We start from the raw sequence: 15,382 nt of genomic DNA, 5'->3' as shown, positions 1-15,382 counted from the left end.
CATGAAAAGCACAAGGACCTAGAGAAGACTTTCCAATGTAAAATCCAGGAGGAAGTACTCTTACCGTTTTTATCAGTGGTAATCCTGTTTTAAAGAGCCAAAATTGGTGTGATGGACAAAACCACAAAAAAAACTGCTCTGCAGTCTGCTGTGTGGAGAGGAGCAATGACCAAGGGCAGAAATTGCAGAATGTGCCAGGGGAAGAACCTGAAGACATTCCCTCCTCCAAAATCTTAATTTGGAGAGCTTTGTTGTGGTGGCATTTTTTGCTCAGTTTTTTTGGTTGGTTGGAATTTGAGCTGGACCTCCTCAGAATAACTTTCAGTGTCATCCATACCTGTGAACTGATCAAAAGAAGTGTTGGAAAATAGAGGGAAACTACCACCACAATCATTCTGTCATAGGCTCTTTTAACTTTAGGTGTTATTGGAACTGGCCACGAGTGTTGCCAATTACTGCTAGTAATTTCTGTTGGGTGCAGGTGACAAAACTTATCTGAATGGTTGCCAGAAGCTATTCATGGGAAGAAGCACCCAGGAGTAATTTAATCTGTGTAATCTCATATGCAGATGGTTCTGCAATCTCTGTGAGGCTTCTGACACACAGCCAGAGTGATGCAAAAACAAAAGCAAAAAGTGTGCTAATAAGGAGAATGCAAGATGTGAAACATCTTAGTGAGCCAGTCCTAATTTCCTCCTTGCACAGACCAGTACCATGAGACCAGCACAGCACATGGCCCAGGAATTAAACAGTGAGGACTTTCTCTTACTGAGCTCAACTACCACTTGCACAAGGAAGGTGCTGTAGAATAACTCAGGCATTAATTGAGATATGCCACTGTGTTTCTTTATTTCTTTTAATCCTCAAGAAGACAGTAAATGCTATTGTGCCACAACCTAGGAGAAACTCCTGGAAAGAAAAGTAAAGAGAGAATGGTTGCATGGAATTATTTTATTTACCTTTACTTTTAAGCTTCATAATTATTAGGAGGGAGGATGTAGTAATTCCCACACAAACAGCTGTGAGCTGTTTACTCTGGGATACCACTGAGCAGTTTATTCAAATCCTGGCAGAAGTAATTCCCTCAGAAAAAAAAAAAAAAAATAAAAAGGCAGATTACCCAAATGGGAAGATTTCCAAACTGCCTTGCCTTGTTCTCTAATATAAGTGTGGAGATTTTGCAGTCCATGTGCAGGACTCAGTGAATCTGGGTGTTATTGTTTGGCTGGTGCTGCCCACTTGCAAAGCCCTTTTAGTCAGAGAAGTATTTCCCAGAAAGTTGATGTGAGTGAAGATGCAAGTGCAGGCTCTATCTCTAATTCCATTTGAGGCTACTGGTTTTGGTGGTTTGGGGGAGTGTTTTATCAACAGTGCAATTTGAACAGCAATTCAAATTAGAGACACTTTGAAAAGTATTGGGCATTTTCCAACTTTTTGCCTTTATCTTGAGCTGAAACAAGCAAACGTTGCCCGAGGTTTCAACACTTCAAGTTGTGTGCCTCCCTCCAAAAAGAACCATAAGTACCCAAGTGTCAAGAAAATACCCATTCTGGCCATTTTCAGATGAAGGTTATATATCTGTATGCAAACATGTTTAAGTTCACTGTTGCAAGGTTACAGAACACTGCAAGGTATATAATTTACACTGCTCGAGATTTGTGGCTTTCTCTTTGTTGTAATTGGGAATGGGCAAATCAAAAATTGCCAATTAGGGGAAAATGTTTGGGACATTTATGGATGGGCCTGCAGTGCCATAGGTAGGCTCTCCCTCCTGTCCCACTCCCACAGAGTTGCATTCTCATTTGAAGACAGATTTGAGAACTGTTTGATGAGGAAGGGTGCCTGTGTTTTTTTGTTTTTGTACTAAATCATTTTCAAGTTCAAAAACATTTTTTCTTTTTAATGGCTGCTTTTTTTAACCCTTTTACTGCATGGTTGAAATGGGAAGTGTCTGGAGCTCAGCGAGGGTGCCACTTACTCCTGGGAGGATGGGGAAAAGTTAAAAGTAGAAACAGCTGATGAGGCAGGATGGCTCTGCAGAGAAAGCGGGAGGAAGAGAAATGGGAACATCTGTTAAAGCTATACCAGTGACTGTTTTAGCTAAATCCAGCTTGCAGTTCCTTTTTAATTCCTCATTCTTCAGTAGGTGTCACTGCTATCAATGACAAACACGACGTAGGCCTTGGGAGTATCGTTGATGGCAGCACCTTTTTTGTTGTTGTTTTGTATTGTTTAAGTTATTCCAGTCTTCACTAAATGCACAAACATGCACCAAAAATAAAAATGATATTTCAAAGATCTGGAAGATGTGATTTACTGTTACAATTCCCCATTATTTTCTCAGTGATGTTCCCTTTTAGTGGGAAGATAGTTCAGCCAGAGGACTGCCAGTAGCTGTGGTGTTGTCTGCACCACCTCGGTTCCAGTCAATACCTCCCATGTAAATGTAAATCCCTGCCCTACTGACTTTTGTGCAGATTCCCACTGTCAGAATGGAGTCAAGGGGTTCATTCAAGACACTCAGACTACTCTCAATCCAATACAGTTCTTTTTTCTGCCCTAGAGTGGACTTGTCACTTACAATAGCAGAACAACTTGGGAAGCGTCAATATTTAAGGAAACCTAGGAACAGTCTCTTTTCACTATTGATTTCTTGTGTGCCTGATGCCTCCCAGCTTAGAGAGGGAGAGAACTTTCAGAGAATTAGGTTTGGTTTGTATCTCATCGCAGCAGATGATTAATAAAAGCAGCCTGACTTTCGTAGCAATACTGGCTTGCTGCCTCAGTCAATGGAATATATTGCTGTCCATCCCTAAGAAAGTTCTTAATTTTCCTTGGAAAGGTCTTGTCCAGACTAACTGGAATAAATGTTGAGTGGATGAATCCACGTAGTGATGCAAGAAATGCTTTCCTGCAGTCCAAACAGGCATCTGAATGACCTTCATCCTGTGTTTTGTAATTAGGTCCATAAGTAGTGATGTTTAGAAAAAGGTGGTGGTTGGAGTTTTTCTCTCCATATGTTAGCAACTGAGAGAAATGAGTGGAAAGCACAGAGTGCATTATAGGCTTGACTTGACATTTTATCTCCTGGGAAGATTTAATAATTTAGCAGCAGATACTGGAGCAGTGGATAGGAAATGTCCACGAAACCACTCAGTTTGAAAATACTTGAACCATTAAAGGAACTGAGCTGAGGGATGACTTTTGATATTGTGAAACAGAAATAAACTTGGACTCTGAATCAAAGCAGATAATTTCTGCCTTTGTTTATATGATGTTGTATCTTTTAGATAAATTAAATAAGCAAGGCAAAGTGAGAGCAATATAAAAGTATGCAGTTAAAATTTTTCATCTAACATTTATTTTAGCATAAAGATTTTTGGAAGTATTGCAGAGAAAATTATTTTGAGCTCTTGTATACATGAATAGAAAAACATACACTAAATTACAGTTTCTATTTTCCATTTGGTTCATCTCTTGGCTTGCCCTATGCACATCATTGGTGGATTTTAACCCTGCACAGATGTGCTTTGTCATACTTGGGAGAGAAAATACTATTGACTTCCTTTACAGTAAGTTATTAATTCCAATTTCCTTAGAAGGGCAGGGTGTTTTCCCCCCTAGGAAAACATCTGTAAATGAATGAAACATGTGATAGGTTTCATTAATCACACTTGCCCCCAGCTGTCATGCAGAATTGAGCTCATATTGCCCTTTGGTAATTCAGATATATTTTAGATATCTGGTTTTTGTCAAGGCATAGTCATTGCACAAAGATATTTAGATTTCTCTATAGTTAACAGATCAGAGTCTTTAAAGTTATCTATTCACTTTAGTTCTTATCAAGTGGATTTTCCAGGGAATTAGTAGCTCAAACCAAGGATATATTTCATGTATGATAATTGGTCTTCCTCTCAGTGTTTTCAGATTTGAATTTCAGAGTCTCACCTGTGCAGTTTGCAGCAATCAGTGTTCCAGGATTCCATGCCACTGGTCAGAATAGAAGGGAGATTATGAATACAGCTTTAGTCTGGGTTAAACAGGCACAGCTGATTTTACAGCACATTTCTTGTCTTTGCATCAGGCTGTGCAAATAAACAGCAGTGATTTCATATTTAGTTGCTAATACGCCCTGCAAGATGCTGTTTATTGTACTGGAGTGTTCTAGGAGGACTCAAAAGTAGCAATGTTGAATGTTTGCTTTTTGTGACTGAGACAGGGGTGGTTTTTTTAAAAAAATGAGGTTTTTGTGCCATTCTCTCTGCTGGCCAATGTACAGCCAATTTTGTCATCCCCTATTCTCTCATAGCACATCACTGCTGGGTAAGAAAAACTTCCAAAGACAAGAGCAGGTGTGATGTGAGGGGGATGTGGCTTGGGTCAGGACTCAAGTTTGTGTGTGGGTACAGCACCCACAGCCCTCTGGACTGTCTGGCAGTGGGGTCTCTGAGCTGGATGAGCTGTGTGAGGGACTTCGGGTCTTAAATCACAGAGTGAGAGTTGGAGTGAATTCATCTGTACTAGGGAGCTAAACTCATGCTCATGCACATGTTACTGCTTTTATTTTAGCTGAGAATAGCTTCATTAATGCTGCTGCAGTGAGATACTTGGATTTTTGAAATGTGGTTTAGTTGTAATAACTAAACTGAGTGTGCAGAGGTCTTTTTCCACAATGCAATCAGAAGAAGAGCTCTTATCTCAGTTCCAGGCTCAGCTTTGTGATCTTCTCAGGATACTTCATGACACTGAAATATTAAAAGACAAAACCTTTTGACATTCTCCTTGCTTTTGAGGCAGTTGTCATAGGGGTTACATTAGATAGATGGTCTAGGTGCTTCATAAATAATTGTGTATGTTTTATGCCTTGGGTGAACTTTTCACTTCAAGAATCAATTTGTTTTAGTTCAGAAATAAAATATGAAAGTCTTTTATCAGTTTTGGTTTTCATTAATTCCTAAATTTCTTCTTTTTTCTTTTTTTCTATTGCAGTTTGAGTTCATTCAGCTACAACGTAACATTGATTGCATCAAATATAAAAATGACAAAAATCTGGATCACGTTTTTGCTGCTCTCCTTATTGGTTACTATGGTGAGTCTTATGAATTTTTAAAATCACTTCCAGTTTTAACTGCCCTGTAAAGAGTACCATAGAAATTATTAATATGGAAGCTCAGAAGGAGTAATCTTGTGCTCAAATGTAGCTTCTGCACAACAGGATCTTTATCTATCTTCTGTTGTACATTAAATTCCTTCAGCAAAGGAACAGAAATAGTTCTTATCTCTGTTGAATCCAGCATATTGTCTGCTGGCTCAGAACAGTGGCAGTGGGACAAGTGGCACAGCAGCAGTAGTACCCTGAAGAGGAGAAGACAACTAACTGAGATTCAGAGACATCCTCAGAAATTTTATTTTCATCCCTTGTACAACAGTGGTACAGTATTTCAGTCTGCAGCTTTGTTTTTCTGTGAAGCTTAGTAGCTTCCCATAAAATATTTAATTACTATTAAAAATGCCCTTTAAAGGTTCACGTTTTGGTCAAGAACAACTTTCCTGAAATTTTTTCAATTTTTAATTTTAATAACTATCAAAGTGATTATAGGGTCTTTTGAATAACGTTCTGTATTCTGAGGGTTGACTTTATGGTTCACCAGGCTACAGAGAAACCAAATAGCACTGGACAAGCTAAATGCTTCAGTGCATAAAACGTATGGAAGGTCTTTTTTTGTAAAGGATGATTTCGGGCCTGACTGAAACGTCTTTTAGACTAAACTTTGATATATTTCACTAGGTTTTACAAAAGCTGTTCATATGCTTCTGACTGTTTCAGTGCTTTCTATGCATGTTGCCACTCTTATTTACAAATCTTGTCAATTTGTTCCTACCCCATGCTCATTGAGGAGACATTTATCAGGATTCAGTAGTAAGAATTGCTAAATTAACCATAAAACCATAAAATCATATTGTCGGTAATAAGATTTGAAGATCACTCCCCTTCAGTAAAATAATATTTAAAGTACAATATTTGAAAAGATTGATGTTAAAGAAGTTTGCATTGGACGTGGTTTGCTGAAAGAAGTGTTTTTCCTCTTAGTTCTTTGCCAGTGCCACTCCAGCTGAGGGACACCAGAACGCCTCAATGGACTTTGCCCAGCTGAGCTATACACGGAATAAAATCATGACAGCACAGTATGAATGCTACCAGAAGATTATGCAAGACCCTGTTCACAAGAAAGAAGGTAGAGATTGTTTTCTCATGAGGTTTTAGATAGATATGTGGTCAATAGATATGATTACAGTAATTCAGGGTTCTTTAGTTCTATTAATTTCTTATCTTGTGAGGAATTATTTATCAGGTTGTAACAATATTTTGTCAATTTTTTATAAACATCACTTTGAGATGCATGATGTAATATGTTACACTATCTGCCCACAGCACCACTTCTTATATAACACAAAGCTTTTTATTTGCGATGAAATAAGAAAATGTTAATTTAAATAGATATCTGTAGTAAAAAATCATGACTAATTAATTTTGCCACCTTATTTCATTTTATGCTGTTATCATACCTCTGTCTGCCTGGTCACATCTGCCTTTAAAAATCATAAGTATCTAAATCCACAGAGTTTCCCTGCTCTGAGGGTTGTGCTGGTGTCATTATTGCTTTTCCTGATAAGTCACTCGGAGCTGACCTCAGTGACTCCACCTGTTGCTGTATTCCCTTGGTAGCTTCTGGAAACATTGAGTGGCTTTGGAGGCAAGGAAAGAGGATTGTGTTCTTTTACAAAGAGATTTTTCTCCTCTGAAATGATTCTTTAGAGGAACTGAGTGCCTGGAGGTCAGAACTGGGTACAAATATGGCAGTGTAAGCTTATGCCCACAGCATAAGGGGGCCTCGCAGCTTCAGAAGGATATGCACAAGTTGGAAAACCTTCAGATGAGGTGGAATTACACAACGTTTGAGAGAGGCAGCCTTTGAGATGGGAACATTATTAAGTCTTTAAAAGAAAACTGAAGCGAGATAAAGAAAACATATTGAAATTTGTAGAGAGGCACAGAGTCATTCTGTGTGCCTTCTGGGAAAGAGGCTGTTTATAAAATGCCAGCTCATTCTGAAGGGAGATTTATTTTAGATGTTGAAATGTGTGTGAGCAATGAGGCATTGGAACAGGCTCTTGAGGGACACTGGATTCCCTGTTCCTGGGGCACTTAGGGAAGTGTTTGTCCACAGTGACCGCCGCAGGCTCAGCCCAGCCTGAGGCAGAGCAGCTGTGGCTGCCTCCCAGCCAGGCTTTCTCATGGCTTCTGGGATACCACTGTGTTTCTATGAACGAGTAAACATATGTACAGGCTTGGTGTGCATCCAGAATAGAAATAAATTCAGTAAAACTATGTTTGAAAGAGTGAGGCTCTTTGCTAACATACATCATTGACTATGAATCAATTTAGGGGTTTTCTGCCCACCATATTCTAGATCTGTGGTTTGCAAATTTTAGATATTGGCCATTTCAAGGTGAATGAGAAAAGATTTTAAAATGTCTTCAAAGAAATATAAGTATAAGGAACTATCTCTTTTAAGTGGAGTTTTAATCAACCACTGCTAAATCTTTCCTTTTTTTTTTTTCCCCATTGCTGCAAACTTACCCAATCCTCCATCTTACTTCTGAAAGACTATTCTGAAGCAAGAGTTATTTTGTTTGTTTGCAGGTCCTTACTGCAACAGGACGTGGGATGGCTGGTTGTGCTGGAGTGATGTGGCTGCTGGCACCGTGTCGGTGCAGCGTTGTCCTGACTACTTTCAGGATTTCAACCCATCAGGTATGAGTGCATTGACTTCTGCATCAGTGTATTTCTCACTGAAATGAGGGTCTGGGGGATTGGTGTCTCTTATTTGCCTCACTCAAGTCATTAATGCTCCAGGATTTCAGAAACTCAACACCCATTATTTGCATTTTCCTTTTTATCACATAGAAAACTGTTAAGTTACTTATTTTCTTATCTGAACTGCATCCCTGAAGGTTTCTATAGATTGGGGAGTAGGAATTGAATTTAGCTCACATTTTTTTCCTCCTAGAGATGAGCTTTTCTGACAAACAAGCAGAAATATGACTTAGTCCTTTAGCTCAATTTCACGGTTGAAGTTGACAAACAGTTTCTCCCACTTGAATCACTTCGTGTTTCTGTGGGCTAAGCTTTGTGAGCGTGTGGAAAATGTCATGGATTTCTTTGTGTTTCCTAGGGTCTTTCCATGCATCTATTTGATGATAGAAACCATTGAGTTTCCAGCAATTTTCCAGTTTGGTTCTTGAGCAGTTTTGCTCTTTATGTTTTCCTCCCTGTCCAATACTAGTTTATAGTGGTAGGATGTTAGACTTCAGTTTCCATCTTGGGTGTTCAGCAAGCCATTTAAATATTCTTGTCACTTCATCTGGTAGTTCTCTAACAGTTAGTTCGACGTATTTTGATACTTAATGGATTGGAGAGGGAAAATCTATTTGTTTTCTTAAGGCAAATCACATCATCGGTTCCCTTTGCCAAGCAAAAGCAACGGCCTCAAGTTTCTCAGAATTCATAGTAACAAGCAAAGTCTCTCTAGTCATATTAATAAAGCTGTCATTTGTTTGCCAATCTTTATTAAATACTTGGCATCAGGAAAGATAATTTCAGTGCTGACTGTTGTGTTTTTCTTTCACTTTTCTTCTTCTGCTTTTCGTTCCGTCAACTTTTGATTGCAGAAAAAGTTACAAAGATCTGTGATCCAAACGGAAATTGGTTTAGACACCCAGAGAGCAACAGGACGTGGACAAACTACACCCAGTGCAATATCTATACCCATGAAAAAGTGAAGGTAGGAGAGGAATGAGTGCGTGGTACCCGTGTCAAGAAACTGAGCAGAGAATCTTTACAAGTTTCCAAACTCAAAAGGCAGCAGAGTTGAGGCAACAGTGCTTTGAGCAGCTTTCTATATATCAAAAGTAGGCTCTGTACTTGTGTGGGTCTGTGTATAGATGCTATTTATATGGAATTCAGTTAATCTTGAATATGCCTATCCATTAAAAGATTTAGAAAAAGAACAACAAATCTCTAAATGACTTCTTAGAGTTACTTTGTGATATGTGAGGATACAATAGGCATAATTCCATATTTTGCCCCATTCCCCATCTCTTGTATCTACTAATATTCCTTATGTTTCTGAAACATTCAGTCATGGGAAGAAGCAATAAATTGAAACTGTAAATTCCCAAGAACCAGGAGTACAAACCACAGACCAGGACAGGCTGTAAATGAATTTGGACCTCATGTTAAAGGGCTCAGTAGTAGCAGACTCTGTCAAGAAATCTGACCTATAAAACAGTTTCTATCTGCCTGCACCATTGCTGTTGAATGCCTTAGGGTACTTACCTAAAAACCATATTGGGCAAAAGATGGTTACAAATGATGAGGCACTTTATTATTGCTTCTTCTCAGATCATGAGACTTTTATTTTGCTAATGGCAGTTTAATTCTGTGGGCAGAATTGCCATAATTCATTGATCCTTGCTAATATTTGGCTGGGAATGGAGGATATTATTCAGAAAGGAGCAGGTCTATGACAATTCCTCTTTATTCATAAAGAGGTAGTTTCCCTCAGGCTGTTTTGCCAACATATTTCAACCCTATCATCAATCTGAAGCCATTGTGTGGAATAACAGCTCCAAAGAAAGCCTTGCTGCTTGCTGCAGTTGTGTATTGTTATCTCAGCAGCCTTATCTCCTCACTGTGCTTGGAAGGAGGGAGAGATACTGCACAGTAACTGTGCCTGTTGTGCATTGTTAATTCTCATTGTTACTGCCCTCAGCAGTGCTTCCTGCTGTACCACACAGTTCTAAATTGTGGGGCAATCTCTAAATCCTTACAATGCACCTCTGCCTAGATTGGTCACTGAGTGAGGGGGTGATACAGGACAGGGACCTGTCGCAGAATGGTTGTTGTCATTTATTCAACTCACATTTTAACATTTTGAGGTAACACTTCATTTTTCTCACTCAAAAATTTTTCACTTTCCAAATTTCACAATAAGTTCCACTATTGCACTGCTGTTTGTTTTTTTTTTTTTATTAAGTAATTTTAAAAAATAATTATAATTTGAAAACTTCTAGCACACATCAAGAGTTATCCTTGTGTCATCTTACAACCTACTTAAAGCTTTACCTGTTATCTTTTTTATATTCTCTCAAAAGTCAGTTTATGTAACAAGCTGCAATTACTCTGTCCTAAGTTGGAATGATAAGTTCAGGGGATACACAGAGTTTGCAGTGTGTGAGCATTTGGATGTGTGCTCTAAGTCTCCCTATGGAGCCCAAATAGTTGTGCTTTATTGTGAGAGTATAAGGTTCAACCTGAAAATCTTAATTTCCTTATGTGCCAAATGATACCCTTACATTTAATGCAGCAAGGGTTTTTTGCAAGACAGATTCCATGACTGAAAGCAAAGGTTTGTTACTTTCTGATAAAACTAATTACTTAATTAATATATTAGCTACAAGAATTAATGATAACATGAACATATTCCAAATATTACATCATCAGTTCCTTTTTTTTAACTTTTTGTATCTACCCAGATTTTCATAATTCCATAATTGGCATTAGGCTTATTTAACATAATATTGAAACATAATGATGACTACTTGACATAATATTCTTCACTATTTTTGAGTCATTGTTAATTTTTTTCATGCCCTTCCTGAAATGCTCGATAAAAACTGAATTTCCAGTACCATAATCATAGCTCACCTTGAAGGAAGTATCTTTAAATGCTGAGAAAAAAATCTGTGGAGAAAAAATTAAATAAATTCATACAGCAAGCACGTGCTTTACTTAGGAGTTGTGTTAAGAGAGGAGTCAAGCCTCAGACAGCAATGTACCCAGTGCAGGAATTTAAATAGCCAGATTTGTATAAACACTCAGAAAAAAAACATAGCACTGTATATTAGAAGCTTGGTGTTTTAACTGGTAAGAGGTAAATTTTAGTGATTATTTCAGTTAATCTGCTGTTTTCCCTATGGAGAGAGATTTTAGTTGGATTTTTTTTTGGCAAGATTGTGGGCTTGTTCCATTATTACCTGAAATGGTTTTGAGTTTGGTTTTTTTTCTTACTAGTATTATAGTCACATTAACTGCAAGAAGAGATGTATAAATATGTGCTTTATCAGCAATAGCTCTGTCTGAATCACTTGGCTTTGTTTTTGTGTTGCAGACTGCTCTGAACTTGTATTACTTGGCCATCATCGGACATGGTCTTTCAATTGTATCACTTCTGATTTCTCTTGGCATATTCTTTTATTTTAAGTAAGTATATTTAAAATCCTTCACCAAATCCCAGTGTTTGCCACAATCCTGGTTTCAGTGGTTTGGAAAACCAGCTATCCAAATGAAATTAGATGGAACAGGAAGGTGAAGAAAGCCACAATATAGGTTTGCCATTGGACTTTAGGTTGTAACAAAAATGGAGGGTTTTTTTTCTCAGAAATCTAAAATAAAAAATCTGCAACCCAAGAACTGTAGAATATGCAGAATATATAGAATATATTGTAAATAGGAAATGGGAAAATGTTTGCTCATTTGGGGTTTGTGATTTCTGGATTTTTGTAGTGATAAATTACAGTGTGGATACTTGGAATTGGATTCAGTGATCCTTGTGGGTCTCTTCCAAGTCCGGATGTTCTGTGTTATGGCAAGCATCAACTGAACTAAAGAGCAAGTGGAGACCAAAATAGTGATGACATTTGATAGGTACAGTAACATTCCAACATGGTACTCACTAAATATGACAACTGTAAGGGAAGTAAGGTTTAGAGCTGCAGTAGAAATGGAAATAATAAAAAATAATTCTATTTTTTGATTCACTGTATTGTGCATGACAGGCTTGTCATCTGCTGACTAACAGTTATTATGTCACCTTCTTGAAAGGAAGTTTGACCAGTGTATCACCACTGACCCAACAAATAATAAAATGCACGGGCCTTTTAAAATTAGTTTTATTACTTCATATTTGGTGACCTTTCTTTCCTTCCCTGTGAAAGAGAAAGAGACCTTTTCTTATCCTTTAAGAAGCTGCTGAGGCCTGGTGGAAAGGTGAACCCAGGAGTGTTGCCACATGAGCAGAGCTGAGAAAGACAAGTTGTTCCCTGTGCCAGCTGCTGCTGTGCCCAGTGTGGGCTGCCCTAGTCAGCCTGGTTTAATCATTTCATAAACACCTTCTCCTTGGCAAGGCACATCTGCTCCTCACACTCACCTACTCCTGCCCCTGTACCCTGCTGCCTCACTCCAGCTTCCATTTCCTCCTGACAGTTAAATAGCAATAGCAGATAGACTGGCAGTGGGTGCTGCTGTTCTCGTGCTCTGGGCTTTGATTAGGTGGAGGCAGCTGATAGCTGATTAAAAATTCTTTTTAATCCCATCTGGCTGAAAGCAGTGCTTCCACTTTAGCTGTGCATTATTTCCCCAGGCTTCCACAGCACTTCTGCAAATCCCCAACAAATAGGAGTGTTTCAACTTTGTAGCCTTTCTTTTGAAATCCAGTATTCAAAATGACATTTCAGCTTTTTCTGATCTTGATTCATGAGGAAAATGCATATAATTATTTTTAAATCAATTTATTTTTGTATGATCTGTAAAAACAAAACAAAAAAAAACATACAAAAAAAAATCTGTAAAATGCTTCTCCTTTCCAAATTCACTTTCCTTCCACAAACTCATGTGTGAAATGGCTCTCAGTCTTTATAAGAACTTTGATTTTGCATAAAATGGTTGGTACTGTTGCAATAAATGTCACAAAGTTTAGTAGACTAAATATCTAATGTGACAGGAAAAATGCTTTAACATGGGGGTAAAGAAAAAGATTTGGAGTAGGATATGATTTAATAAGTTCACAGAGAGTCAAGCATGATTTTTCTATACCATAATATGAAAACCAATGTAATTTCATCTTTGCTTGTGGCACTTACTGCAAAAGCAGGTGATCTGCTGTGCTGCCATCCTGTGTCAGGTTTGTCTGACCATACAGGGATTTTCTTCCCTGGGAGCAGGATCATCCTTCCTCAGAGAACAGCATGGAATGAATCCAGAACCACAAACCCCATTTTCTAGACTGTGGTTATGTTGGGATATAAAAGGAAATTACTAAATTCAAAGGAAGCTAAAGAAAGTCCTCTGCAAGCTGTTCTCTTGGGATGTACAGTTCCTCTAATGTATTTTTAGTAGCAAGAGGGTATTTAAGGACCTAGATTAATACCAGGATGTATTATGTATCGGCCAAGGCTTGGATAATTATTCATAGCTTTAACAGGTGGACTTTTTTTTTCTATTGTGGGGGGTGTCTTTGAATTTGTCATTTCCAAAACATTTATTCTATAAGTCAACTGACAGTTTCCAGAGAACATTTGTTGGATTTCATATCATTAGGATATCTTTAGATTTGACTAGAAATTTGGAACTTTCCCCCAAAGGAAATATCAACTTTTTGGGATTTGAATTATTTTTTGGGGTTAAAATTTTTCTGCATTTTATGTTTGCTTTTTAAATTTTGTTTCTTCTTCAGAAAATTTTCTCCTTGGAAATCCTTGTCCATCCTATGACTTGTGTTCCCCAAGTGCATTGGAGTTCTTGGTTTAACAGAATGAAATGGGTCATAAACTTGGAACTCTGAATGTCTCTGAAAACTCATCTATGAGACATAAAAGTAACTTCTTGCAGCGTCTCTGCTTTCCCATTCTGTTACATACTCGAGATCATGCATGTGTTGCAAATGTTAAAATAATTGTGTGGTTTGCATAACGAATGAAAAACGAGGGGAGAGAATACTTAAAAAAGCAGTGATGTAGGATAAAGGGGAGCTACAGTTTCAAAGATGCCCTCACTCCTCCCAACAAAAACCAGAGCGGCCAAAAAAAAAAAAAAAACACCAAAAAAAACACCCAAAAAACCCCAAACAAACAAACAAAAAACACCAACAAACCCACATGAAAGAAAGGAGTTGTTGATCAGGTGTCATGTCAAATCCCATGACAGCCTTCTCAGAGGAGAGGAGCACTGTTACAGAGAGAGTGGGCAAAGCACTGATTATTGGATTGTTATGGTATGGAGGCAGGAGCTGCCTGTGTCACTCAGTGAATGTCATCTGAACAGATAATTCCCCTTAAGTTCATACGTGGATTTCACTGGTTGAGCTTTGTAGTACTGAAATACCTTAAAAAATTAGATCTCAAACCCACTTAGGGGCTTTTGAAAATGTCACCCTTTTTTCTTTCGGAGAAATTAAATTTCCCCTAATTCCCAAGGTACACAGGAGTTGAAAAAAGAAGGGAAATAGGTAATTTAGTAGGAAGTCTGTTTCTATTTTACTACACATGGTTTAATTGAGGGGTTGGTCATTCAAATGTACTTAGATCATAAATATGAGAATTAAGTGATAAAGGATATTATGTCAGTAAGAAAAACAGTCAGAAAAAAAGGATAGAGGAAGGATAACAGAAGAGGGAGGGTGGGGAAGCTTAGGAAAAATCTTTTTATTACAAAAAACAGTCTTAGTTTTTAAATATCATCAGGCTTGCTTTCTGTTTCTTGTCCGGTGATCCTTTCAATCCTTTCATGCATGGGTGGAGGTGGGTGTGGATGGGTGTGTTTGAATATTCAACAGGAACAGCTGCGGGATGACCCGGGGAGATGGCCCCATTAGCTGTACGTGCTCTTCCTTGCCTGAGCCTTGAGTCTTAACAATAAGCAGACAGAATTCCAGAGTTTTTCAGGACTTGTTTACACAAAGCCCTTTGCTGGAATCTGGTATTGTCTCTCTCTTCATATAGAAACCATACAGGGAAAAAACCCCATATAACAATACATTTTCAAAGAACATAAGACCTTGCATGCTGTAATAATTAAAGATTTATCCTGGTTTAGGGCAAATTTGTGAGAGAACCCCTGAATGGGATCCCTTTGGGAAGCAAACCCAAATGGCCCTTTCCCCAACCAGTCTGGGAAAAGAACTTCCTTGGAGAAAAATGGAAAAAACTATATATTTAACAAATTGCCCACAAGCATAAAGAATGAAGAATATGAAGCAATAAAACCTCTCATTGCTCTGAAGTGAGATGGTAAATTCAGAAAGTCCTTGCTGTGGGTAGCTCTGTCTCTTTTCAGTCCCTCCAGAGGTCCAGGCCCTGGTGGGGTGCAGGTGTGAGCTCCAGTGCTCCTCTGGGTTTGCCAGTCCAGGACAGGTTTAACCAGTCCAGAGAACTTCTGTGCCTCAGGTAGCTAAAACTGACCAAGAGCAAAGCAGGGCTCTGTGCTGCTGTCTGTCCATGCCCAGCCAAGCACAGTGCAGGAGCAGGAATGCAGAGGAGTGAA

At 38.4% G+C, this 15,382-nt stretch overlaps 1 protein-coding gene across 3 annotated transcripts in view; it reads left to right on the top strand.

The window, feature by feature from the left end:
* CALCRL (calcitonin receptor like receptor) overlaps positions 1-15,382 on the top strand; it is a 64,231-nt gene that overhangs the window by 27,696 nt on the left and 21,153 nt on the right. For all 3 annotated transcript variants that reach the window (XM_083865144.1, XM_083865142.1, XM_083865143.1), the window contains 5 exons: positions 4,990-5,089; positions 6,092-6,236; positions 7,706-7,816; positions 8,734-8,846; positions 11,235-11,326. In XM_083865144.1, the coding sequence (XP_083721270.1) occupies positions 5,039-5,089; positions 6,092-6,236; positions 7,706-7,816; positions 8,734-8,846; positions 11,235-11,326 (512 nt within the window). In that variant the 5' untranslated portion in view covers positions 4,990-5,038. The remainder of the gene's footprint in view (positions 1-4,989; positions 5,090-6,091; positions 6,237-7,705; positions 7,817-8,733; positions 8,847-11,234; positions 11,327-15,382) is intronic.

The sequence above is a fragment of the Zosterops lateralis genome (genome assembly GCF_965231275.1).
Source record: "Zosterops lateralis genome assembly, chromosome: 7".
Lineage (NCBI taxonomy): Eukaryota > Metazoa > Chordata > Aves > Passeriformes > Zosteropidae > Zosterops > Zosterops lateralis.
Note: the sequence above shows the minus strand (reverse complement) of the source record. Positions and strands in the feature narration are given on the sequence as shown.